Below are 25,733 nucleotides of genomic sequence, written 5' to 3'. Positions count from 1 at the left end.
ACCCTCATTCTTGAGTGTACGGTGCACTTTTTCTAGAATCAACACAAGCCACCGTGGCAGCACTGCTTTGACCATGTGCTGGGACAGTGAGCGCTTGTCAATCCTTGGGTTTAAAGTTTTCTGTTCTAATTTCTAAAATGGGGTATATTGACAGATACACTCCATGTAAACAGAAGCTCTGTGGAGTTTTAAGCAACTTCTAAGAGCATAAATATTCCTGAAGCAGCTAACCTTCCTCCCAACAAGTGAGGAGCAAGGCAGCAAGTCCTGGGTACCTGTGGCAGCCAAGCTCTGCAGCCCAGGCTGCTCACTGAGGCGCAAGGAGAAAAAATTAAAAACCTACTTCCATGTTGTCTTTCACAGAATCTCAGAACTGAACGTTTTAATATCTAAAGAGGGGTGATTATTTTTTTAACAAATTATTTTATTTTTTTCCTTTTTCAGTTTTATTAGGTAGAATTATTACATTTCAACTCCACATATACATATTTCATGTAAATACATGTATAGAGTATATTGCATTTTTTTAGTTTACATATATGTACTAATTATTGTTTCTAAGAACAGATTAGAGCTTTAGATTTTTAAATTTACATAGTTACCAGAGGAATAAAGCCAACTACAAAAGAATAATAAACAGAATATGGTAATCCAATCACAAAGGACAGTCAGATGTGCTTACACATATTCAAGAAATCAAAATAATAATTAGTTCATTTGTGGTCTTATTATTATTGTTATTAATTTTAGATTCCTCATAAATGAAGTCATATGGCATTTATCTTTCCCTTTCCACCCCACTTCAGTTAGAATGACAGTCTTCAGGTCCATCCATTTTGCTGCAAATGGCATCTTATATGGCTGAGTAGTATTCCATTGTATATATATATCATTTCGTCTTTATCCAGTCATGTGCTGATGGACATTTGTGTTGTTTCCATATTTCTTGTTCTATGTCCCTTCTAGCAACAATTACTGATTTTAAATATTTTCCACCTTAAAATCCTTCCTGAAGGAGATGTGGTAACAGGAATCAAAAACAGTTACAGCACAGGGTTGTGTGTGATGGGCCCTGGGGGCTTGGTAGAAAGGTTGGCAGAAAGGATTTCAGATTCTGATCAAATGATTCCTCCTCTTGTAGCCCTGCTGACCGCCTCTCTCACTGCCTGCCCTACAAGTCTATCCAGTCCCTTCTGTCAATTCCACTGTATTGTGCACAGATTTTGTCCAACTGGTGTCATCCAGCAGGTACCTTAGGTGAGGCACCTAAGCTCCTGTGTTGGTTTCTTCCATCAGCCCTTAACTTCCTTGGGAGCCAGGACTGTCTCATTGCCCCAAGGATCCCTAATGCCTAGTGAGATGCCTCATAAAGCTGGTACATAACGAGCACATGGGTCAAATGGAAAAACCTGATCAAAGAAAAGGCCCCCATTTTTCAGACATGCCTACTTGAGTACATAGGGTAAAATGACATGACTTCTGGGATTTGCTGTAAAATACTTCAACAAAGGACAAATAAAAGATAAAAGGTCTGAATAAAGGAAATATGGAAAAATTTGTGAATTCCTTAATTTGGGTGATGGGCTTATTGTACTATACTTGTCAATGTATACTTAAGTTATTTTATAATTTTACTATCATTAGCTGAATAGCAAGTATTAATACATATTAATTGAAATCCTTAGAGCTGACCAAAGTTACCCCACACAAAAACCTTAATGTCCTAGTAGTCTGTCTTACAGAAATCTTTTCCCACAAAGACAGGAAAAAATGGAAAGACAGATCCCTGCAGTATTTCCACATTGTCAAAAGACCAAAGATCGATACAAAATAAGAGATTCTAAAAAAGATAAAGAGGCTGAAATCAATGTCCTGAAAACCTAGCTAAGAATTCTAAATGGCCCAACTTAACTAACCTCAGCACCGCTGCATCAAGAAAGGGGCAAATATCACCTAGTGAATTTTTTAAATAAATAAATTATGATCCAGTTCCTACCACAGGCAATTATGATAAGACTGAGTATATGTTTTAACACCAAATAGTGTACAAATCATAATTTCTACTTTATTCAAACTGCTTCTTCTATAAAACTGAATCTTTTTATTCTTAAGACACATTTGTGGCATATGACCTAGTGATAAAATTTTCAACTTGCTTGTATTCAAAACGTTCACCAATGTGAGAATTTACTACATCAACTAATGCTTTTTGGGAAACCCATGTGCCTTGTCACTCTCTTTCATAAGATTTCCTGTGGAAAATTCAATCTCTCATTCAGGAAAAGGCTGAGCAAAAGGTCTGATGGAAAACCTTCATACACGGCAACACAAGAAAATGAAAATGTCTGTGAGCAGCCCGTGAAGCTGGCAGACACACACAGTGCACGGCTGTGTTCCCACCTTGACTTTCTGTAACCAGCGGGGAAAATGTGCATCTCAAGAAATAGACATAAACGCTTTTCAGGTCCTGAGAACACAATTTCCCTTTCAGGGTTTAGTGGACTTCCATTTAACTCTCTGAGAAATGTTTAAAACAACAGAACAACAGTGGAGATAGGGTTCAAAGTAACTTTTTTGTCTTAGTGAAAATAAAGCCAGCTGATAGTTATCATTTTTACTTTATTTGATCTCACTCTCTTACTTTACCTCCCCAACATCCTCCACAAAATGATGATAAACTTCCCCTCTTGGATCAGAAGGCTAAGTAGAAAGTACCAATCACATGGAGGTGTGCTTTGTTGTTTTATTTTTTGAAAGAAACATGTTTCATTCATGCAATTTAATAATTAAGATCAAGAAACTATCTCTATTCAATAAATGGTAGCAAACACATGTCATCATAGCTGCTCATCAAATTTGGCCCCATGTTACACACATTTACTTGGACATCTGCCATGTGCTGTCATGGGACATGGTGAGTGGGGACAGGGTCTCTGCTCTCACAGGTCACACAGCCTGGTGGGGGAGGCAGCGTTCAATCATTGCCCTTTTTTTTTAATGTACTTACAAATTATGGGAAATGCTATTTAAAAAGAACAAAATGAGTCAATGAAAGTGAAAAATACCAGGACTGTATTTAGGCTGAGGGAAGACAGGGAACCTCTTTGAAGAGCTGACACTCCACTGAGACCCAAAGGACAACTCCAGTGCTGCAGGTGAAGGGCAGGGACACACTGATAAAGGGCTGATATCCAGAATATACCAAAATCTCTTTAAACTCAACAAGAAGAATGAATAACCTGATTAAAAAATGAGCAAAATGCCTGAACATATACCTCATCAAAGAAGGAATCTAGAAGCGAAGAAGACTATGGAAAGATGCTCCACAGCATCTGTCATCAAGGGGATGCAAACTGAAACAGCGAGGTCCCACTGCACACCTGTCAGAACTGCCAAATCGCAGAACACTGACAACACTGAATGCTGGTGAGGATGTGGAGCGATAGGAATTCTCATGCATTTCTGGTGGGAATGTAAAATGGCCCAGATACTTTGGAAGACAGTCTGGCAATTTTTTACAAAACTGAACATACTCCTACCATATGATCTGGCAGCTGTGCTCCTTGGTGTTTACTCGACGAAATGGAAACTTATGTTCACACACAAATCTGCATACAGATGTTAATAGCAGCTTTATTCATAATCACCAGAACTCAGAAGCAACTAAGCTGTTCTTCAGTAGGTGAATGGATAAATAACCTGTGGTCCGGCCATAAAATGGACTATTATTTGGTGCTAAAATATAATGAGTTATCAAGGCATGGAAAGACATGGAGGAACCTTAAATGCATATTATTAAGTGAAAGAAGCCAATCTGGGAAGGATCTGCAACTGTCTGATTTCAACTGTATGGTGTTCTGGGAAAGGCAAAACCACAGAGACTAAAAGATCAGTGGCTGTCAGAGGTTAGAGGGGAAGGAGCAATGAGTGAGGTGCAGCCTGGAGCATTTTTATGGTCACTAAGACAGACTACTCTGTATGATGCTGTGATGGTGGATACGTGCCATTTTACATCTGTCCAAACCCACAGAGTGCACACCACCAAGTGTAAATCCTAGTGTCAAGTATGGTCTCTGGGTGATGATGATGCATCAGTGTAGGTTCACCCATTGTCACAAATGCACGCTCTGGTGCAGGCGTCAATAGTGAGGAGGCTGTGGGGACAAACTGCAGTTCACACACCCAATGCAGCCCCAGCCACCGCTGTGAATAAAGCTCTGTGGGTGTGTGGATTGTCTGGCTGCTCTGGCATCTGAACAGCAGAGCTGATCAGCTGCACCAGAGACCAGAAGGCTTGCAGACCCTGAAATATTTACTCCCAAGCCCTTGACAGAAAAAGTCTGCTGAGCCCTTTTCTACATGAATCAGAATTCACCCTGATGAGACAGGACAGCAGGGCCCAAACCAGGCATGGTTAATGGGACTGAAGCAATGTTTTAGTTCCAACACCTTTGTTGAAGTCCTGCAGATCCAGCGACAGACTGTAGCCGGAAGTGTCTGCAGAAGGAGTCGGTAGCAGGTCTTCTCACCAGGCTCCAACATGCTGGGGGCCACGTGCTTGAAGAAGGCAGACTTGCAGTGGAAGACGATCAACTCATAGAGCTTGGAGAGGATGCTGCACTGCTGAATTCTCTCCTCCTTGGAACGCTGAAGCACAGGAAGAAAAGCAACAAGCATCTGAAAGAAACACGTAAGTGAAAAAAAAAAAAAAACGTAAAAAAGGTTTTCCCATAAAACAGAGACTCGAGGACACAGGAAGGAAGAGAAAGGTTGACTTAGTGCACTGATGGGACCGAATGCTGAAACGCAGGGGAGCAGCGCTGTGCAGACACTCTAGACCCCCTCTGGGCCCCACCTTTCCACGTTCAGCCTGTCCTTTTACTAGAAAGGCCTGTATTCCCTGAAACAGAGGAATCTGCTACCTACACATGAGACACAGAGAAGGGAAAGAGGAAAAGGAAGGGAAAGTAAAGGAACAACACTTCATCTAGACCCTAGGATTTGGGCGGGACTTTCACCAAACACAACTTCTCAAAGCACAGAGCACACAGTGAAAGGCTGACAGAGTGACTGCGACTTCTGCTCCTTAAGCACCAGCTACCTGCCAGCACATGCTGCACCCCTTACTGAATCATTATAATTATCTCAGAAACTACTACTACCCCGGCTCACAGGCAAGGAAATCTGAAACTCGGGGAGGAATTGTTATCATCCTGGACAAAGTCCCACAGCCCAGGAGTGTCAGAGCTGCCAGCAGACCCTGGACTAAAATGATCCTCATCACCACAGGCCCTGAGCCTCAGGCTGAGGTCACGTCAAGTCTGCATGGGTCCAGAGCACGAGTCCGTGGGATAGGGAATGCTCCCACTTGAAGTGCCAGGCCAAGACCCTCAGGAACCTATGAAATGAAACGAAATCCCCAAACTCGTTTCCAACCCACTGCCCTGTCCAGGAAGACTGCTCAGCACATCTGCACTCTCACCTGTGCACAGGCTGAGCAAGGGGCCCAGACAGTGATGTGACTTCCCAGTGGAAGTGGCTCAGAGACCACTTCATCACAGGACAGACTCTCCCGGCTTCCAACATTAACTCTCCATTCCATTTCCAACTGGAAAGTAAGTTTAGACATGTTTTCCTCTACTAGAAACAAAGAGAGTGGTAACATCAGCAGGAAACTCAAGACAGAGGAAGCGTCTCCTGGCCATCTGGAAGGATAGGCCAGGGAGGGAACAGAGACAGGAATCAGAAAGACCCGAGTTCCAGTCCAAAGTCTGCACATCACTCGCTTTGACAGTTTCCTTATTAATACAGGTGATAAAATCTAATTATGATTGTTGGGAAAACAAAATGAAATAAAGTATGCCACTAGCATAGGTCTAAAATCCTCCATGAGTGTTCAAGAAATGGATGTGATTGTGGTTAGTTATTGTCTGTGAAGCCTTGGGTGCTAAGCCCACATCAGCCAGCCAGAGATGTGCCAGAGAATGCCTCACCAGCCAGCAGCCTTCTCCAACTTGGGAACTCACAGTGTCTGAAGAACAGGCAGTGGTGGATGCTTTGGGACACTCTGGAGGTAGCACTCAAGTGATGACTTTAAAAAGCTGGGGAGAAATTAGGGGACCATACATTTCAAGTACAGAAAACACATTCCATGTCTACCCATATTCATCTCTAGCCATGATTATTCAGAGAGGAAATACATATTCAAAATTACACCAATTTCCCACATAAGTGCATCAAAACTATTTGGAAAGATTGTAACTTTCTTCTCTAGATCACAAAGCAGGCATTACAAGGTTTGTACTAAGAGCCCTACTTGTAAAACATCTGCTAACAGAACTGGGTTCACTATCAGTCATCATCATTCAAAGAGAAGGATGGAAAGGAACAAAGCCAAGTTAATACACTCCAGTCTTTTGATGGGTTACAATGTCACAGAGGAGACGGACAGGTCAACAAGGAACCACTCTGCCGTGATCACGGAGCCGGGGAACGGGATGGGCGGCAAGATGTATGATGCAGCTGCAGCTGTGCCCTTGCTCCTAGGCAGGTACCCAAAGTCACCTTGACAATGTGTCAAACACTGTGCCCACGTCCTCATCACCTGACATGTATTAAAGAGAAATGAAAGCCTATAAACGGCCAATACACTTGGTGGGTATAACATCCAAAGAACAAACTCACAGTTTGACAACTTGTAATCCCGGTTCCCTGGAATTCATTCTTGGAGAACTTTAAAAACCCCTCCTCTGTCCTCAAGAAGTGCTGCCTACTTGTCCTATCTTTGGCTCAGGGATGGAGCACGTTCATGTGGACTTTAATGTCTGCACAGATTTGACTGTCTTTCTCCAGGTTCACTTGTCCATTCTGAAGAGGCCTGAGCTAAGTCCATCCTCCGTAAGATCTATTCCCTCCAGTGACAATTCATCGAGCCTGCAATTAAAAGCCAACTGAACAAGACTGTCCTCAGCTAAAAATGTCACCCACCCTTCACTGCTTTCTTAATCTCCTCTCCTGGCTAATTGCAACAGACTAACACCTCCATCCACCAAGATCCCCAACTATGTCAGTGTGTCTCCCCAAACAGAAAGTAAGGTCTATAAAAGAGAAGACAACTCCATAGTCACCTCTGAATTCCTAGCATATAGTGATGTCAATAAATAGAACTATGATTATGGCTTCTTTCCTTTAAAACCTTTTTGGTTATTTAAATGAGACCTTGGAAGAGAGGTATTTGGGGTCCAGTATCTTGATCCAGAAGACTCTGGAGGCCTTTTTTGGAATGGCTGTTCACTGATTCATTCAAAACACAACTTCTCATTCCAGGAGGAGCTGTGCTTTTCTGCCAGGAGTTTGTGGTCAATCTCATGCCAGAACAGCTTTAAACTAAATCCTTACTTTGGATTTGTTTTTCCCCCCTTCTAACAAAATTGAATTTCCTTACTTTCTTCCCTTGAGGAATGTTTGTTTTTTTTTTTTTTCTAGTTAACCCTTTAGTAAACCAGGCTTCTCAGGATGGGCTTGGCCTTGAATATGATCAGCCATCCAACTCCAAGCCATCCAACTCCTGCCCTCCTGTCAGGGCAACTGAAACTCAGTTCAGGAGCCAACTGGCACCTCAGGGCTTCTAAGGCTTGCTTATCTCCCAGAATCCCTGCTTTCTGGTTTGTCTTGACTTCTGAGGAGTTCCCCTCACTTTCTCGACAATTAGCTGTGCAACTTGAAAGACGAGGAAGGAAGGATTTATTTCTTAATCAGCATTTTAAGTAACGTGTAATGAAGGTTTTCACGAGTTTCTAGAACCCACCATTGCCGAGACAGAAAACACACTAGATATTTTCTAAATTTAGGTATCATGTGCATTTTTTCTTTTCTTTTGTTTTCTTAACTGCTAACAGATGTTTTTTAATTAAAAAAAATAAGGCCCCAAATAGGATAGAGCCTTGAAGGGGCATACAAAATTAAAGGGCAAAGACAGAAAAATGATAAATACTCTACAATGTTAATAAAATACATACATTATGGATCAGATCAGCAATTCTCAGTAACAGCTAATTGAAACATGACCATGAGGTAAAATATCTCTCCTGTTAGGAGATGGCCAACAGAAAATAAAATTAAAACAACAAACTAAAATTCTAAGTCTGGTGAGGTATACAAGGCTACCAGCTAAATGCATCTTCTTCCAGAAAAGAGGGAGGCTCACCAGCTCTTTACTGTGGAGCCTGAGCCCAGGGGAGGGCGGTGAAGTGAACTCTGTAAGTACCCAATTAGCAAAGCGAGTGATGAATAAAGAGACTTGAGCTTTGATGACAGAGATGATACTACTATTCACTTGTCCTGTAAAGTATGTCTTCACGTTCAGTGATCAATACCTCGGGGTCCTCAGGTATTAAGATTATAGGCAAATGCACAGCCCAGACCCAGACCTCCTCTGTGAGCTCATGACACTGCACTTAGATGTCTCAAGGGCACCTCCAACTCCACCTGCGCAGAGCTGTCTTTACAGTGCTCCTCCCATTGCCGTCCTGCCCAGGGCCCCTGATTGGGGGGCAAGGTCTCCCTGCCTCTCCCAGCTCAGGCCCATCACTCACAGATGTGCCTGGACCCCTCCTTCAGGGCCCAGATTTCCTCAGTCACCGAGTCCCACCACCCAGACCAGTCCTACCAGGTATTCACTGGCACTCAGCACTGACTCTGTGCTGGGGACCATGCTGCACACTGTGCACACGTTATCTCACTGGATCTCCACAGCAGTCCTGGGAAGTGGGTACATCACTGCTTCAATTGATTAGGTAAATTGTTTCACTTCCTTGAGTGCGTCATTCAAAGTGACACAGCTACTGAGCCACAAACCTGGGACTGAAAACCACTTGAAAATTGAACGCTGCTACACCTTGCAGCCACCCTACTCTGACTCATCACAACACCTTCTGCTGAGCCTTCTGAATGTTTCCAAGCATTCTACAAGCACAAAAGTGATCTATGAGAGCCCCCCACTCCCCTACTTAAAATCTGTCAAAGATGGTCCACTGCCCTTAGGAGAAAGCCCCACCATGCCTGAGCACAGCCCCACGGCCCAGCATCCTCGTTCCCTGCACGGCCGTGCCGCCTCACCCACCACGCAGCTCTACATGTGCCATGTCCAGGACAAGGATGCTGACTCCGTACAACCCAGGGCTCGTCACACTCGAACAATGATCACCCTCTTCAGTGGTCACCCTCTTCAATGCTGACTCTCAGAAAAATGTTTTCTCAGGATGAATCAATATCTTTTTCCTTACAACTTCCAGTCATTGATAATGAGCTCCCCCCAAAAAAAGAAGACTTAATTCTCAGTCTCCTTATCTGTAAAGTGAGAATAACAAGGAAATATGTGAGGTTTTAAGAGAAATTATATTCATGTGAGACTGAGAGACAATTCCTAACATACAGTAAGCACTCAATATGTGCTTACTTAATATTATTAAGAATATTCCATTCCAGCAACATTAAATCAATGCTTTATGGCTTTGTCCAACAGACTACTGACAAACTGTTGAATGAACCCCTTTGAGCAGATCAGCACAAGTGTACTGGGAGAGGTAAGTGCTGACTCCAGTTACAGCTGCAGCCAACCAGTACTACGGGGAAGGGGCAGTTTGCTCAAACTCTTACATGTTGTTTGAGCATTTAGTTGTAGTTATTGAATAAAGACAGGTGTTCTTTAGTCAAAGCTCCTGAAATATAAATCTTCAAAGATTGATGCAACTTAGGTTTCAAGTACAACACTCTCATTAGAAATTATTTGAAAATGATAGTCCAGCTCCTCTGCACATGAAAAGGGCATGTTCTTAATGTATCTGACTAAATACACCAAAATGGTTGTTTAAAAGAAATTAAGAAGAAGCCATCCTGAATAAGCTCTCAGTATCATCTGCACAGTGCCCCACCAAAGGTTCTCATTTGTCACTTCCACGTAGGTGTTCAGGTAGCTTAACCTGGGTCTTGGTTTCTTATAACATGGGGGTGGGAATAGTTCTGGATAGATTTATGTAGCAAATATAAACCTAGCGTATTTGCTGTATATGAATCCTAGAAATAAACAAATTGATATATAGTCCCACCCTTAAGAAGCACAGTCTTTCCATTTACAACAGCATTAAAAATAAAATGAGAGGTATATTTAACAAAAATTTACAAGATTTGTACATTGAACATTTTGAAGTACCACCAAAGAAAATTTAAAAGATCTACATATATGGAAGACATCCCATGTTCTTGGAATGGTTGACAATATTGTTAAAAATGTTAAAACTCCCCAAAGTGATCTACAAATTCAATGGTATCCCTATCAAAATTCCAGCTGGCTTCTTTGGAAAAATTGAAAAACTGATCCCAAAATTCATATGGAAGTGCAAGGGACACAGGACAGCCAAAACTCTCTTGAAAAAGAGCAAAGTTGGAGGACTCACTTTAAAGGTTACTACAAAACTATAGTACTCAAGTCAGTATGGTACTGGCATAAATTTGGATACATAAATCTATGAGACAGAATAAAACTCCAGGGAATAAAACCTTACATTTACAGTCAGTTTTCCACAATGGTGCCAACAACACTCCATTGAAAGAAAAGTCTATTCAACAAATGGTGCAGGGACACCTGGGTATCTGCAGGCAAAATAATGAATCTGGAATCTGGACTCCCCTATTGTATATAATAAATAAAAATTAATTCAAAATGGATCACAGACAGAAACTTAAGAACTAAACCTATAAAGTTTCTAAAAGAAGACATAGTATAAATCTTTGTGGTCCTAGGATAGGCTATGATTTCTTAGGTACAATACCAAGAGCACATGTGATAGAAGAAAAAAAAACAGATAAACTGGACTTCATCAAAATTAAAACATTTTTGTTGCAAAGGACATCATCAAGAAAATGAAATGACAGGGGAAGGGGGTAGCTCAAGCAATAGAGTGCGTGCTTAGCAAAGAAATAAAATAAATGAATAAACCTAATTACCTCTACCATAAAGAAATTGTTTTAATGTTTAAAAAAAGTAAAGTGAAATGACACTCTGCAGAACCGGAGAAAAATTTTGCAAAGCATGTATCTAATAAGAGACTAGCATCCAGGATATATAACAAATGCTTACAACTGAACAATACAAAGAAAATCGACCCAATTTTTAAATTTGCCAAGGATTTAAATAGATACACAAATGGCCAATAAGTATATGAAAAGATGCTCAGCATCACTAGCCAAATAAAAATCAAAATGAGATCTCATCTTACACCCACTAGGATGGTTATAATCAAAACATGGACAATAACAAGAGTCGGTCAGGAGGCAGAGAAATGGGAACCCTCATATGAGGCCAGTGGAAAGGGACAACAGTGCAGCTGCCTTGGAAAAGTCTGGTCTTTCCTCAAAAGGTTAAAGTTATCATATGGCTCAGCAGTTCCACTCCTACATATAGAGTCATCCCTCAGTATCCTCGGGGGGTTGGTTTCAGGAACACCCACCCTGGATACCAAAATCCAAGGATGTTCGAGTCCCTTTACAATCAGCCATTTGTATCCATGAAGTGGAAACTACAGATATGGCAGGCCAACTGTACAGCCAACAGAATGAAAACATTCTCACAAAAACTTGCACATCAATATTCATAGCAGTATTATTCAGAGTAGCCAAAAGTTACAAACAATATCCATCCATCAATGAATGGATAAACAAAATTATCAAGAATAGTCCCACACACTTTTGGTCATTGAATCTTTGACAAAGGAGGTGAGAACATACAATGGAGTAAAGACAGTCTCTTCAGCAAATGGTGTAGGGAAAACTGGACAGCTGCATGTAAATCAATGTAGTTAGACTACTCACTCACAGCATACACAAAAATAAATTCAAAATGACTTAAAGACTTAAACATGTAGAAAAGACACTATAAACCTCTTAGAAGAAAACATAGGCAAAACATCTGACATACATCTCAGCAATGTTCTTCTAGAGCAGTCTACCCAAGCAATAGAAATAAAAGCAAAAATATACAAGTGGGATCTAATTAAACTTTCAAGCTTTTGCACAGCAAAGGAAACAATAAGCAAAACAAAAAGACAACCTATGGAATGGGAGAAAATATTTGCAATAAATGAGAATTACAAGGGCTTACTTCCCAGAATATATAAACAGCTTTTACACTTAATAAGAAAGAAAAACAAACAATTCAATCCAAAAATGGGCCGAAGACCTAAACAAACATATCTCCAATGAAGAGATACAAATAGCCAATAGGCACAAGAAAAAATGCTCAATATCATTATCAGAGAAATGCAAATCAAAACTACAATCAGGTATCACATCACACCTGTCAGAATAGCCATCATTCAGAAGTTCACAAACAATAAATGCTAGAGAGGCTGTAGAGAAAAGGTAACCCTCCTACACTGTGATGCGAATGCAGTTTGGTGGAGCCATTGTGGAAAACAGTACAGAGATTCCTCAAAAGACAAAAAATTGACTTCCCATATGACCCAGCAATCCCACTCCTGGGCATATATCCAGAAGGAACCCTAATTCAAAAAGGCACCTGCACCCCAATGTTCACAGCATCACTATTTACAATAACTAAGACATGGAAACAACCTAAATGTCCACTGACAGATGACTGGATAAAGAGATTGTAGTATATTTATACAATAGACTACTACTCAGCCATAAAAAATAATAAAATAATGCCATTTGCAGGTACATGAATGGACATGGAAAATGTCATTCTAAGTGAAGTAAGCCAGAAAGAGAAAGAAAAATATCATATGAGATAGCTCATATGTGGAATCTAAAAAAAAGAAAAAAATAGACAAACTGATCCATGGAACAGAAAGAGACACAGAGACATAGAAAGCAAACTATGGTTACCAGAGGGGAGAGGGTGTCAGAAGGGATAAATTGGGAGTTCAAGATTTGCTGATATTGACAATGTATAGAATAAAGAGCAAGTTTATACTGATAGCACAGGGAGATATATTTAATATCTTATAGTAACTTATGTTTAAAAAGAATATGAAAATGTATGTTCCTATATAACTGAAGTGTTGTGCTGTACACAAGAAACTGACACAATATTATAAACTGACTAGACTTCAATGAAAATATTTTTAAATAGACCAAAAAAAAACAAAAAAGGATATTATCAAACCAAAAGAATAAAGTACTGATTCAGGCTACAACATGGATGAACCTTGAAATATTATGCTAAAATAAGCCAGACACAAAAGGGCAAATACTGCCCTTTTAGGTGAAGTGTATCTAAGCATTCATCATACTACTCCTGTAAATTTTCCAGAGTTTTGAAGTCTATCAAAATAAAAATAAAGTATATTACTCATTAAAATGTGAAGGAAAAGCCGGGCTGGTCTAACAATATAACTCACAAGTCTAGGAAGGTGAAGGAGATTCTGGGCTGGGCTAACAACACAACTCACAAATCTAAGTATCAGAATACTGATCTGAGTTCTGCTGGACTAACTCATAAATCTAAGTTAATTAGTGTTGGTTTGCTGCCTCCCTGCCTCCACTTTTGTGATAATGATGCTGCTAAAGCTGTTCCATGCCTATTGGCCGAATACCTCAAGCTTGTATTTTACCCTATAAAACCTCACGTGCACGTCTTGGAATTGCTCAGAGCTTTGGAGCAGAAGCCCCTCTGAGCCCGCCGGTGTAATACATCTGAGTACTCCAACCCTCTGAGTGGTACTTGTTTCTTGGCTGGCCTGTCACTTCCGTAACAAAAAAAAATAAAACGATTCCTCACAGGAGGGCTTTAAGTATTAAATGCAGAAATGCATGTAAATCTCCTGGAACAACAATTTGCACGTCCACAGACAGTCACTGCTGTCACTGCCACTCAGAGTGTGGTGCCAGCGCTGATGAGAGCTGCCTCCACTCACTCCCCTGAAAACAGGAGTGAGGGCCTGGACTCTGACAGGCAGGGTGACCGTGAACCTGGGTCAGAAACAGCCACGCTCCAGACTCTGTGTTACCCAACTTTCTTATACAAACTGCTACATGTAACATAAACACGCTACAAGGGTGCATCTTACAACACAGGGAATATAGCCAATGTTTTACAATAACAATAAATGGAGCATAACATTAAAAATAATGAATCTATTCTACACCTGAAACTTATATAATATTGCAAATCAACTATACCTTTATAAAAAATTAAACAATAATTTAAAAATTTTATCACTTTAGTATTCAATTCGGTTTTTAAGTAACTACTAAACAGCTTAGAATGTATAAAAGAGTTTAAGTGTGATGTTTGTTTACATTGTTACAGAAACGACAGGCCAGTTAAGAAACAAGCACCACTCGGAGGGTTGGAGTGCTCAGATATATTATGCCGGCGGGCTCAGAGGGGCTTCTGCTCCGAAGCTCTGAGCACCTCCAAGACGTGTGCATGAGGTTTTATAGGGTAAAGTACAAGCTTGGGGTATTCGGCCAATAGGCATGGAATAGCTTTAGCAGCACTATCATCACAAAAGTGGAGGCGGGGAGGCAGCAAACCAACATTCCAAAGCCAGATATATATCTTTGAAAACCCAGCTGGCTAGCAAAAAAACATGAACAGCAAACCATCACTAATTAACTTAGATTTACAAGTTAGTCCAGCAGAACTCAGATCAGTATTGCGATACTTAGATTTGTGAATTATCTTGTTAGCCCAGCCTGGCTTTTCCTTCACAATATATTTATTTACTTTCAGCCTCCTGCTAAATGAGAACTTAAACAATTTTTTAAATACAACTTAACAACCATAACAACAAAAAGACAAAAGTGAGAGTGAAGAGAAAATGGAGATTCAATACTTAAATGAAACCAGGGGGAGGTAAAGTCATAAAAATGCATGCCATGAAGTCAGGGTAAGTGTTAAAGGCCGACTAGAAATTCAGCTCTAAGCTTCTTGGCAGCTAAAGCAAAAAGAAAAAGATGATGGGGTGGGTAGTAGAGCTCAGTGGTACAGCATGTGCTTAGTGAGCACGGGATCCTGGGTTCAAGCCCCAGGGCCTCCACTAACAGATGAATACACCTAATTACCTATCCCCCCCACAAAAGAGCCCCAAAGAAAAGAAAAAGAAAAAGTTCCTTCTTAAAAAAAAAAAAACTGAAGTTAAATTTAGATTAAATACTTTTTAAAAAGAAAAAAAAAATGAAAAAGAATTTGAGTGAGAGAAGCCATAATGCCTCTGAGATAAATCTGCGGTGGCTGCTGGCAGGTCCCCAGGTCCCACGTGGGAAAATCCAAAACATCCTTCTCACCACCCAGAGTCATCCTCAGGCCCACCACACCCCTCCCCCTGTTAAATGCAGGAGCACACGCAAGGGGCTCAAGCTTCAGCCCGGCCTTTGCTCTTTCTCTGTCATCATGGTGAGACAGGATGGAAGGGGGCAGGGCACAGCCACTCAAGGAATGCCACAGCAATTAACATCAAAATGGTAAACGATTCAACCCCCAGTAGGCCTTGAGGCTCAGGATGAAGAGATTTAACTTCTAGCAGATCTTGAGCTTCATTATACGCCCATTGTAACATTAACATGGTGAATAACATGCCCACAGGCACCATGGCAGTCCCAAGGCTAGCCACAAAAGGTCAAAGTGTGGGAAATGGCCAACTCCCTGGGAATCCCAGCCCCTTCCCCTTAGTCTGGTCCTTCTACTTATTAGCATATGAAATCACCAAACCCATAAAACCAGCAACACGGGCCTCGCGGTGCCCCTCTCTCTATGGAGTGTGTGTCTACTTTTAATCTGAGCACCCAGCCCCCACACCTCATGGCCTTTCTGTTGCCTTTCAATGTATCTCTCTGAATAAATCTACCTTTACTCAACTGTGGCTTGCTCTTGAATTCTTTCCTGTGCGAAGCCAAGGACCCACGCCTGGTGGGGCACATCCCAAGGGCTCAAACGAAGCCTGGGACACAGCCCTTCTCATGCCCCACATTTGTTTTCCTGTATCAACAGGACTGGGCTGCGAAGGGAGCTCTGAGGCCCCAGCTAAGGGACAGAAGCAGCCCCCAGGGCTCGAATTGGCGGGCAGCCCCTCCCCCAGCAGGGGCCCTCGGGTCTGCCCGGTTCTCTGTTTTGCTGACTTCCCACCCAGAAAGCGTTCTCCCTATGCGTGTCCAAACAAAACCCTTCTCTCCTAAATACAAGACCATCATGTCACAGTCTTCTTGTTCAACCAGGAAATGTTCAGCCCCCTCTCTTTTTCCTTCCCCAGTAAAGAATCTGACTTTCCTCCCTTCCCATCCCACCTTTTCTTTCTTTGTGAGAACTCTGCACTCTCCACACACCATCCTGAAAGCAAGTGCCTTGCTGACTGGGACCGAGCTGTTTCAGTCTCATAGAGCCTGTGTCCTTTCACTTTCCCCTTTCTACCTTAAAAAGAATCCTTTCCAGAGTCTTCCACCCCTCTGATTCTGAGCTTGACAAATTGCCTGCCGAGGATACAGTTACTATGTGCATATCTCCCAGGTTTTGGCTAGGTTTCCTTCATAAAATCTTCATTAAGGAGAAGCATCAAGAAGTTTAAAGAGGCTGTCAGCAGAGGGAAACTGATGTGGGGTTTTAGGAGGTGAGCGGCCCAAATGAAAAAATGCACGAGGAGTTGCCATACTGCTGGACAGACTTTAGCCGGAGACATCATGTGGTTAACAACATTTTATTGCCACAGGGAGGTGCGCCTATGATGCACCTGTCCTGCTTTTATCTGTTTTCTGTCAGCACATGCATGGTCTGAGTTTCTTTGTTCATTAGGCTTACAGAATATCTCTAGCACATGCATACTTCTATTTTTTTTGTTCTAAATCTTATATAATTGATGCATGCATGGAGCAATTATTTACTGCATACTACAAACATGCTCTGATCGTGGCCTTGGGTCCCACGGCCTTAACTCATCTCAACACCAGCTCACATTCCACCCCCTAGGTCGTGGGAACCCTAGCCCACAGGGCAGAGCATTGTGCCCAAAGGCTACAACAACAGTACAGAGTACAGCATCCTAACAATACACAGACAGCAACAATAGCCAGGACAGTTAGGCTCCATTTCCAGGAGGATGTCAAGGATGACCACCAATTCTTAAGGGGGTCTTGAGTTACATGATCTATGTGATCCAATTCCTGATTTCATGCAGTGCCTTAGCTACTTCCTTCTGGTGATCTGGTATATAGATACAACATTTAATATATAACATAGCACATGTGCCTCCCTGGCTTGCAGTGAGAATATCTAATGCCATTTTATTTCATAAGACTACCTTTCACATCTGGGTAGTCTCGTCTAACAATTTCTCTATAGCTCTTCTAGTAACATTCAGTACAGCTGATATGTGCTGAGCTAAAGCTTCTACCTGCAATTTAACACTGATGGTCCCAGCACCAGGCAGGAACAGGGCCATGGGATAAAACCACCAAGCTGCACGCTTCCCCCGGTGCCACTGGTGTGCAGTGGGTCCCAACTTGTGGGGCGCTCTGTTAAAGTGGGCCGGATATGTCCGGGCAAGTAAGCTCTACCCCAAGTACAGCACCCTGTCCATTTAGCTGGGAGATAAGACCATCTGTGGGTGCCACATACCCACAGATACCCTGGTGGCAGGAAATCAGTGGGTTTTGTGCCAATTAGAGGTCGTCCATCCCACCAGGTGGAGGCATTAACATTATAAGTAATTTTGGCACACAGCTCTTCTGGGAGCCACCCCACTGTGTGGTTTGGAGCCTCATGTTCAAACCGCTGCTCAATACAGAGGGGGCTTAAATTCCTCACTTTTACATGAACACTATTCATCCATCCCCACCCATTCCATACAGTCCTTCCAATTGGGGGGGGCATTGCCCCACTCACGTCGGAGTATTTTTTCAATAGTCTGTCGCCGCAAGTCCCAGGGAGATCTCGCTGTCCTGTTGGCATTCCATCAAATCAAGGTGCTCCAATTAGCTCTGGACGTGGGGTGGAGGTGCCACGGCAGTCCACCTCCTGTGTCTACAGGAAGTTCAGTACAGACCCAACATTGAGAGATGTTGTGGACTTGCGTGAATGTGTGTGCCCAGGAGAACATGGTATTTGCTGTTACCCTGGATGGAAGGACAGAGCAGAGGTGGATACCATGATTGGCAAATCTCTCCCTTCTGGGAGGATGGAAGCCACTTTCTCATCCTGTGAGAGTACAGTGGCAGGAAGGGCTGTTTGCCCTGGGCGGTGGTACCACACCAACCCACCCACACTAGGTTGGTTACACTCTGGGAGAGCTTCAGGAGCTATCAGTGGAATTGCCCAAAGCTGTAGGGCTTCTGCTCCTTTAAGTAGGGACACTCTTGTTTTCCCTAGAGTAACCTGCACATCAAAAGGCCATTCCCCCACTCGTGGGGTTACCTGCAGGGCTTTCTCTAGCCCATCACCCCATGGTTCCAAAAGGGCTAGCCAGGGGCCTTCAGTCTGAACCTGATTCTTCCATGTCCAGGTGTCCTGTTTTCCTGAGTTCAACACCCTGGGGGCACGTAATATTAACACATGCCCCACTATTGAGACATCGGAGGCAACCTGCATGGACCCAACTCTGAGCCTCCAAATAGTCCCTTGCAATAACTTTTCCAGTGGGCTCATACCTGAACGGCGAGGTTGTTCATTCAAAAGACGTACTGCCTGCGGCAAGACACAGTTCTAGCCTCGCCCTTGTGGTTTGAGAGCCCTCAGTTTGTCCTTTAATAGGCCATTGTACCGTTCAATCATTCCTGCTGCTTGAGGACGTTAAGTCACATGCAATATCCAGTTAATATCATTTTCCTTGGCCCATTCCTGGGTCTGTTGGGCAGTGAAAGGGGTCCCTCTATCACTTTGTATTTCTAAGGGAGTCCCATAGAAGGCCCGTAAAACTTCCAGTGCTCTAATAGTAGAGTCTTGTGTAGCTCGGGGCACATGGTGAGCAAAACCTAGACCAGTAGTGGTGTCTACTGCTGTCAGTAGGTACCGCAAGCCCATACTCGGAGCAAAGGGGCCTATGTAATCTATTTGCCATACCTGCAATGGCTGAATTCCCCGTGCAATCTTTCCCATCTGTTGGAGCCATCACTGCCAGTGTGGGTGGTGCTTAGCACACCATGGACACTGCCGCACGGCATCTTTGGCTTCACTGTGGCTCAGGTGCAGGCCCCACCTGTCGGCTACCTGCCTCATTGTGTACAAGCCAACATGACCAAGTTTCTTATGGAGCCAGGGACATATATCGGGTCCTGGGACCATAGCCTGTACAGGGCGGAGTTGGGTTAGCATGTCAGCATCATCATTGCCTGGTGCCAGGGCTGGGCGGTGCCCTGGTATATGGTAAACAGTATACTGGCCTTCTTGGCCTTTGTCCCATAACTGTTTCCACATCTGTTGTCCCCACAGGGGCCAGTGCCCAATCATCCAGTCTTGCAGGGCCCATTGGGGTATCCACAATGTAAGGCCTCGATATATGGCCCAACTATCTGTACAAATCTGCAAGGGGCTAGGTTCATTCATCAACACCAGCCATACTGCCCGTAACTCAGCCCATTGGCTGGATTGGCCTTCTCCGGTCTCATACCAGAAGGCTTCAGTGGCAGGGTGCAGTGCTACTGCAACCCAAGTGGGCAGACTGCCCTTACAATATCCATCAGTATACCAAGCAGTTCCCGGGGGTGGCCCTTTCCCTTCACAAAAGGGACTGGGCACAAGGTCCACCCCTTGTTGTGGGAGCATTTGTACATCAGGCGCAACAAATTTCATAGGCCCTAACACCTGCTGCAACTCTGCAGCCAAGGGGCTAGTGGTGTACTGGGCTCTCTGTTCCAAATAAGCACCCCACTTCGTCAGAGTTGGGGTTTGGGCAGTTCCTGATCGGGGTTGCTTTGCCCATGTCTGTACCCATCCTGCAATAGGGTATGTGGTCTGCACTTGGACCTCTTGCCTCCCCGTCAGGGATTCAGTAGCAATCAAGGATGCATAAGTTGCTAGCAACTGTTTCTCAATAAGCAAATAATGACATTTAGCCCCTTTTTACAACTGAGACCAGAATTCTATGTGCACTTTCCGCTGCCCATGTTTTTGCCATAAGCCTCAGCCATATCCATCATTGTCCACATGGACTGTCAACCAGAAAGGGATGTCTGGATCTATAGTGCGCAGTGCTTGCACTTGGGCCACTGCCCTTTTAGTTTCAACAAATGCACATTCGGTCTCATCAGACCAATTCCAGACTTCTCCCTTTTTAATCAGTTTTTTACAGGGGTTTGGCTATTTGGGCCAAATGAGGAATAAGCACCCGCCAGTATCCCAGAAGACCTAAATAATTCTGTAACTGTTTAACTGTTTCAGGGCGGGACTATGCCTGGATTTTGTCTATTACTGCTTCAGGCAGCACTTTTGTCTTACCCGACCAGACAACACCCAAGAATTTGACAGAATATACAGGTCCTTGCACTTTGTCCTCATTCACGGCCCACCCTCAGCCTGCCAGGGCTTCTCGCAGTGCTGTGGCACCGGCTTCCAAATCTGAAAGAGAATCAGAGGTTAGCATTATGTCATCAGTATAATGGAACAAGCAAACGGTATCCAGTTTGCTCCACGTAGCCAGGTCCTGGGCCACCAGGCCATGACACAGTGTAGGGCTGTGCAGATATCCCTGTGGCAACACAACAAATGTCCATTGTCTGCCTTCCCAGGTGAAGGCAAACTGTTCTTGTCTCTCAGGGGCTATGTCTATCGAGAAGAATGCATTAGCCAGGTCAACCACATAGTGACAAGTACCCAGTTCATGGGACAGTCGGTCCATCAAATCTGTTATATTCAGCACAGCGTGTGCATGGGGGGAGTGACTTTATTCAGTTCCTGATAGTCCACTGTCATCCTCCAGGAGCCGTCTGGCTTCCGCACCGGCCATACTGGAGAGTTATATTGGCTATGCGTAGCCCGAATTATACCAGCTTCCTCAAGCTTCAGAATAGCCTGTCCTATTTTCTCATGGCCTCTGGGCAATCGATATTGCCAGACATTCACCACTCATGTGGTCTGTGGCAAAATCAAAGGTGCATGATGAGGATGCCCCCATATAACGGTTTTGACCACATGGACTCTCAGGCGAAATTCCCCTTGAGTCATCTGTATTTGCAATCCTTGCAAAATGTCTATCCCCAGAATGTATTCAGCTACTGGGGATATATGCACTTCATATGCAGCAGGGGGCAGACGGCCAATGCCCAAAATCAGAGTCACTCATTTAACACACATTTGCTTGTTTCCATATCCTTCTATATCAAGCCATGGTCCCTGAAAATGCTCTGGATTTCAATGCACCAATGTAATTTCAGCTCCTGTGTCTACTAGTGCCAGCACTCGCTGTTTATTCATGGGGGACCAGTGAATAGTCAGCTCAACATGTGGCCTCCAGCCATCGGGGTGCCCCACATCCCAAACACCTTGGCCTTCCTCCTAGTCTGGGAGGAAATCAGCAAAGGCCACCTCTCGGGCCTGATGGGAGGTTGGCAATGGAGTATATTGTTGCTCAGGCCGTAATTTCTTCCATAAGGCCATCAGCACCTCCAATGGCTGGCCATCTAATTTTACACGGTCCAGGCCAGCTGCCAGTAAATCACACCATATCTGCCAGTGATCTAGCTTTTGGGGCCCTCCTAAAATTGGAGCATTCCCCTTTTTCCTCCTTGGTGTGGACTTTCTGCATCACTGCACGGGAGGAGGGGGTCTTGGACTCACCTTGAGTCTTGGCAGCACGTACCCCCTTTTGGTGCACCTCTATGTCTCCCAGACGAGCCAGAGCCTCAGTTACTTCATGTATGGGGCGGTCTACATATGGTGATAGTAGCGCTGCCATAGTCCCAAACGTTCCTGTTGGGTCATTAGCCAAAATCAAATCTGTCTTTCGAGCTGTAAGGAGCTCATTATCTGGATGCTCCCAGGGGCGGTGGGACCGGAGCTACACAGGCATAGCTGCTGTCAGAGGCAGCGGAGCTAGGACCATGCAGACATCTTTCTGCTGTGCTGGGTCTCTGCTTAAGCTCCTCTTCTTTGCACTGCAACTCCTCCACTTGCATCTATAAATCTCTCATGTCTTGGCTAGCATGCCGTAAAACAGATAAGAACATCCAGGCCACCCTCCAGGCTGCCTCTCGGTGGTCTAATGGGACATTATTTTCTAACAGCTCCAATGCCCTCCAGACGTCATCTGGGTGGGGCGCCACTGTGTCCCAATCCTCAGGTTGAGCCCACGTCAGCAAATAGGCTGCCACCGGGTACCATACAGAGGTAGGGGGCCACTTTGCTTCCATCAGAGCATCCCCGTCAGGGGCAGGGGGTTCAGAATGGGCACTCACCTCGTCCTGCCGACTACGCCAAGTGTCAGCCAAGGGAGGCTGATGTGGGGTTCTAGGAGGTGAGCGGCCCAAATGAATAAATGCATGAGGAGTTGCCATACTGCTGGACAGACTTTAGCCGGAGACACCATGGGGTTAACAACACTTTATTGCCACAGGGAGGTGCGCCTATGATGCACCTGTCCTGCTTTTATCTGTTTTCTGTCAGCACATGCATGGTCTGAGTTTCTTTGTTCATTAGGCTTACAGAATATCTCTAGCACATGCATACTTCTATTTTCTTTGTTCTAAATCTTATATAATTGATGCATGCATGGAGCAATTATTTACTGCATACTACAAACATGCTCTGATTGTGGCCTTGGGTCCCATGTCCTTAACTCATCTCAACACCAGCTCACAGAGGCTATTCTTACATCTGAGTGGAGGAGCCTGCATAAAATTTAAATGGCTTTGAAGAGAGAGTTAACCAGGGACAGAGAGGTCGCAGGTCCTAGTCAACAGTGTCATGAGGCAAAATGTTCTTCAACGGCTTAGAGTGGCTTTTGAACACTAGGTCGGCAGGGAGGAGGTGCCAGGCAGTGAGTGGGGTGAGTGACACTGGGTACACTCCCTCAGCTGGGGAAGTATTGGATTTTTTTCTAGTTTTCCAAACAATTTCTTACTACATTTTTCTCTTATTGTCACATACAATTTCCTACGAATTAAGAAAATCAATGTCAGTCATTTGGACCACTTGGGGGAAGCTACATGGTGCCATTCAAAGAGCTGAGACATAAGAGCCACAACAGTCTAGGTTGAAAGACCAGTGGGGGTATTTCCAAGGTAATCACGGGTATGCAGCAAACTCCCCAGCTTCAATTACCTCATCTAAAAGGTGGGGCCAATAAAACTACCGAGCAAAGTGCATGATGATTATGGCCGACATCTGTTTACTAGGTAAGAGTGCTCACGACAGCTGCCACTTAATGGGGAATGAGCATGATCAACAAGGCCTAGTCTACCTGGCAACACGTGCCCTGCCTTCCTACCTTGGTGCAGGAGCAGAGCTTGTTTAGCTGAGATGAACGCCCCCAGAGCAGCCCCAACAGGAAATCTCCCACCTCTGCATGGCGATGCATGTTCCTTTCCTTCTCAGAGTTGATCACAGTTTGTAGTCATCTGTTTTTATGTTTATCCCTTTAGTACCTGCCTCCCCTCCGGAGTTTTTGCTCAAGCAGCACAGGGCCAGTTGTGTCTTGCTCCCTGCTGGATATTCTGTGCTGGGAGACAGCCGAACCCATGTCTGGCTCTGGTGCTGGATGGAGAGGGCAGAAAGCCTAGAGGCCCATGCTTTATGGAAGCCCCTGCACCCAAAATTATGGCCTGACTTGGGGCAAGTTACACAATCTTCTATACCCTGTGGTTCCTCATCTGTCCATGAAAATAACTGCCCATGGCACACAGAGTTACAAGGATTAAAGGAAATCACCAAATTCACAACCTTGTCAAGGGGCTACCAGTGTGTCATCAACAAACACATGCTGCCTTTTTGGCTCTGACACACACCAAGCAAGGCAGATGCACACAGTGAACACTGCTAAGTGCCAAACAACGTGTTAAGTGCTTCATGTATGTTATAATACTGTTTACAACTTACAACAAACCCAGGAAGAAGCGAATATTATCATGCCCATTTTACAGATTCACTAACAGGCTCAGGGAGATTACATTCTAGTCCAAGGTCCTATGGTGAGGAAATGGAGACTTAAAACTGAAGCTGGGGTGCCCAGGCCTGTGCTTCTTCTCTCTCCCATCCACGTGTCCAATACACAATTTTGCAGTGGCCAGCTCTTAAATGCAATGTGTGCCACCATTTGTCAATGTTGGTTAATTACCATAAACTGCTCTCAGAAAACGCTACATAAAAGACAGGTGGACCCACGCCTCTGCCCACAAAGAAGAGGAATTCTGCCTTGCCTTCTCCTGTAAGGTGCAGAAACTCTTCCCTACACCACTAAATTCAAATGTATGCTTCATCTGTGTTTATGTTTATACAGGGCTTATTAAAGCACAAGGTACCTGCAATAATTCCATCTTAGTTTCTTTCCAAGTTTCCAGATTAGCCCAAATCAGATCCAGAACAGACAGAAATCATCAATTCCACAATGGAACACACTGGATCAAGAACCAAAAGTGTGTTCTAGTCTAGAAAAGCTACAGGTCCCTCTTTGTTCCTGTCATTATAAAATCCCACCAGAACTCATTACTTTGCTGTCTGCTCATCTGGCAACCAAACTCAGAGAAGAGTTAACTCAGCAGAGTGCCGTGCTGTGGAGAATACACCCGCAGCAGCATGGCAGGCTGCCTACCCTCCTGCACGCTCTGAGGACCCCAAGTGTCCTCTCTGAAGACCAGGCCAACAGAGCTGTTCCTAACAGCTGCAAAGTCCCACACATTAAATAAAAGCATTTTATTTTATACGATATGTTACGTATATATCCACCTCTGAAAAATAGCTTTACAAGGAGCCCAGATCTTTTACATTAATCTGCAAAGGCAATTCTGGTCCCCAAGGGAAAGCAAGTCTTAAGATGATGCTATGTCCTCCAAAGTCCTCTCCATGACCATCAACCAAACTGCCTGCAGGCGGCTATATGTCTGTTTTTAAAGAACCCCCCGCCTGCCCTCGGGTGCTGCAATGTCCCTCTATGCCCTCCCATCTCAGTGTAAGAGCAGCCATTGCAGAACCTTACAAGACAGCACTGACAGGACTAGACACAGAGGATCAGAGCTAAACTAAGCCTTCTGATGACATGAGCTTATCATTCTGTCACTTTACAGATGAAGATATATATAGACAGAGGTATGGTGATATTGCTCAAAGTCACACAGCTAATAAGTGGCAAGGTCCAGAACTCTAATTTTCCCCTCCAGCGTGATGCCCCAGCTAGGAAACCCATAGGATTCTCTTGTGCCTGCCTGACCAGTCCTTTCCTGTCACTCATGACCCACCACAGGGTCTGTCCCCGGCCTTCCTTTTCAGCATCTTTTCTCCCCAGTTTCTCAGGAACAAGGCTGCTCGGGCCACTACATGACTTCCGGCTACCCAAACCCTCCATGCTCAGGCCGCTTATGCCTGTGCATCCAGCCCCATGCTCAGAAGCTCTTCCTCCCCTGCAGGTGGATGTTTCCAGTCTCTACAGTGACACCCCCCTCTTGGGAGCCTTCCTCTTGCCCTTAGCATGGCAGGTGTCCCAGGCCACATCCCTAGCTGTCCCATTAGGACTGCATGTGCCCAGGTCTGCTAGTCAGACCAGAAGCCTCAGAGCCAGGGATTATGCCCGGGTCACCCT

At 44.1% G+C, this 25,733-nt stretch overlaps 1 protein-coding gene across 1 annotated transcript in view; it reads right to left on the bottom strand.

Moving 5' to 3' along the window:
* Positions 1 to 429: 429 nt before the first annotated feature.
* Positions 430 to 25,733, bottom strand: part of LOC123615329 (uncharacterized) — an 86,304-nt gene continuing 61,000 nt past the window's right edge. The window contains exons 8-9 of the mRNA XM_074358977.1: positions 20,444 to 20,563; positions 430 to 4,677 (exon numbers count right to left, since the gene is read on the bottom strand). Coding sequence (XP_074215078.1) covers positions 20,504 to 20,563 — 60 coding nt within the window. The 3' untranslated portion in view covers positions 430 to 4,677; positions 20,444 to 20,503. The remainder of the gene's footprint in view (positions 4,678 to 20,443; positions 20,564 to 25,733) is intronic.

This window comes from Camelus bactrianus, chromosome X, assembly GCF_048773025.1.
Source record: "Camelus bactrianus isolate YW-2024 breed Bactrian camel chromosome X, ASM4877302v1, whole genome shotgun sequence".
Taxonomy (NCBI): domain Eukaryota; kingdom Metazoa; phylum Chordata; class Mammalia; order Artiodactyla; family Camelidae; genus Camelus; species Camelus bactrianus.
The sequence above is the reverse complement of the archived record's forward strand: the minus strand, read 5'-3'. Positions and strand labels throughout refer to the sequence as shown.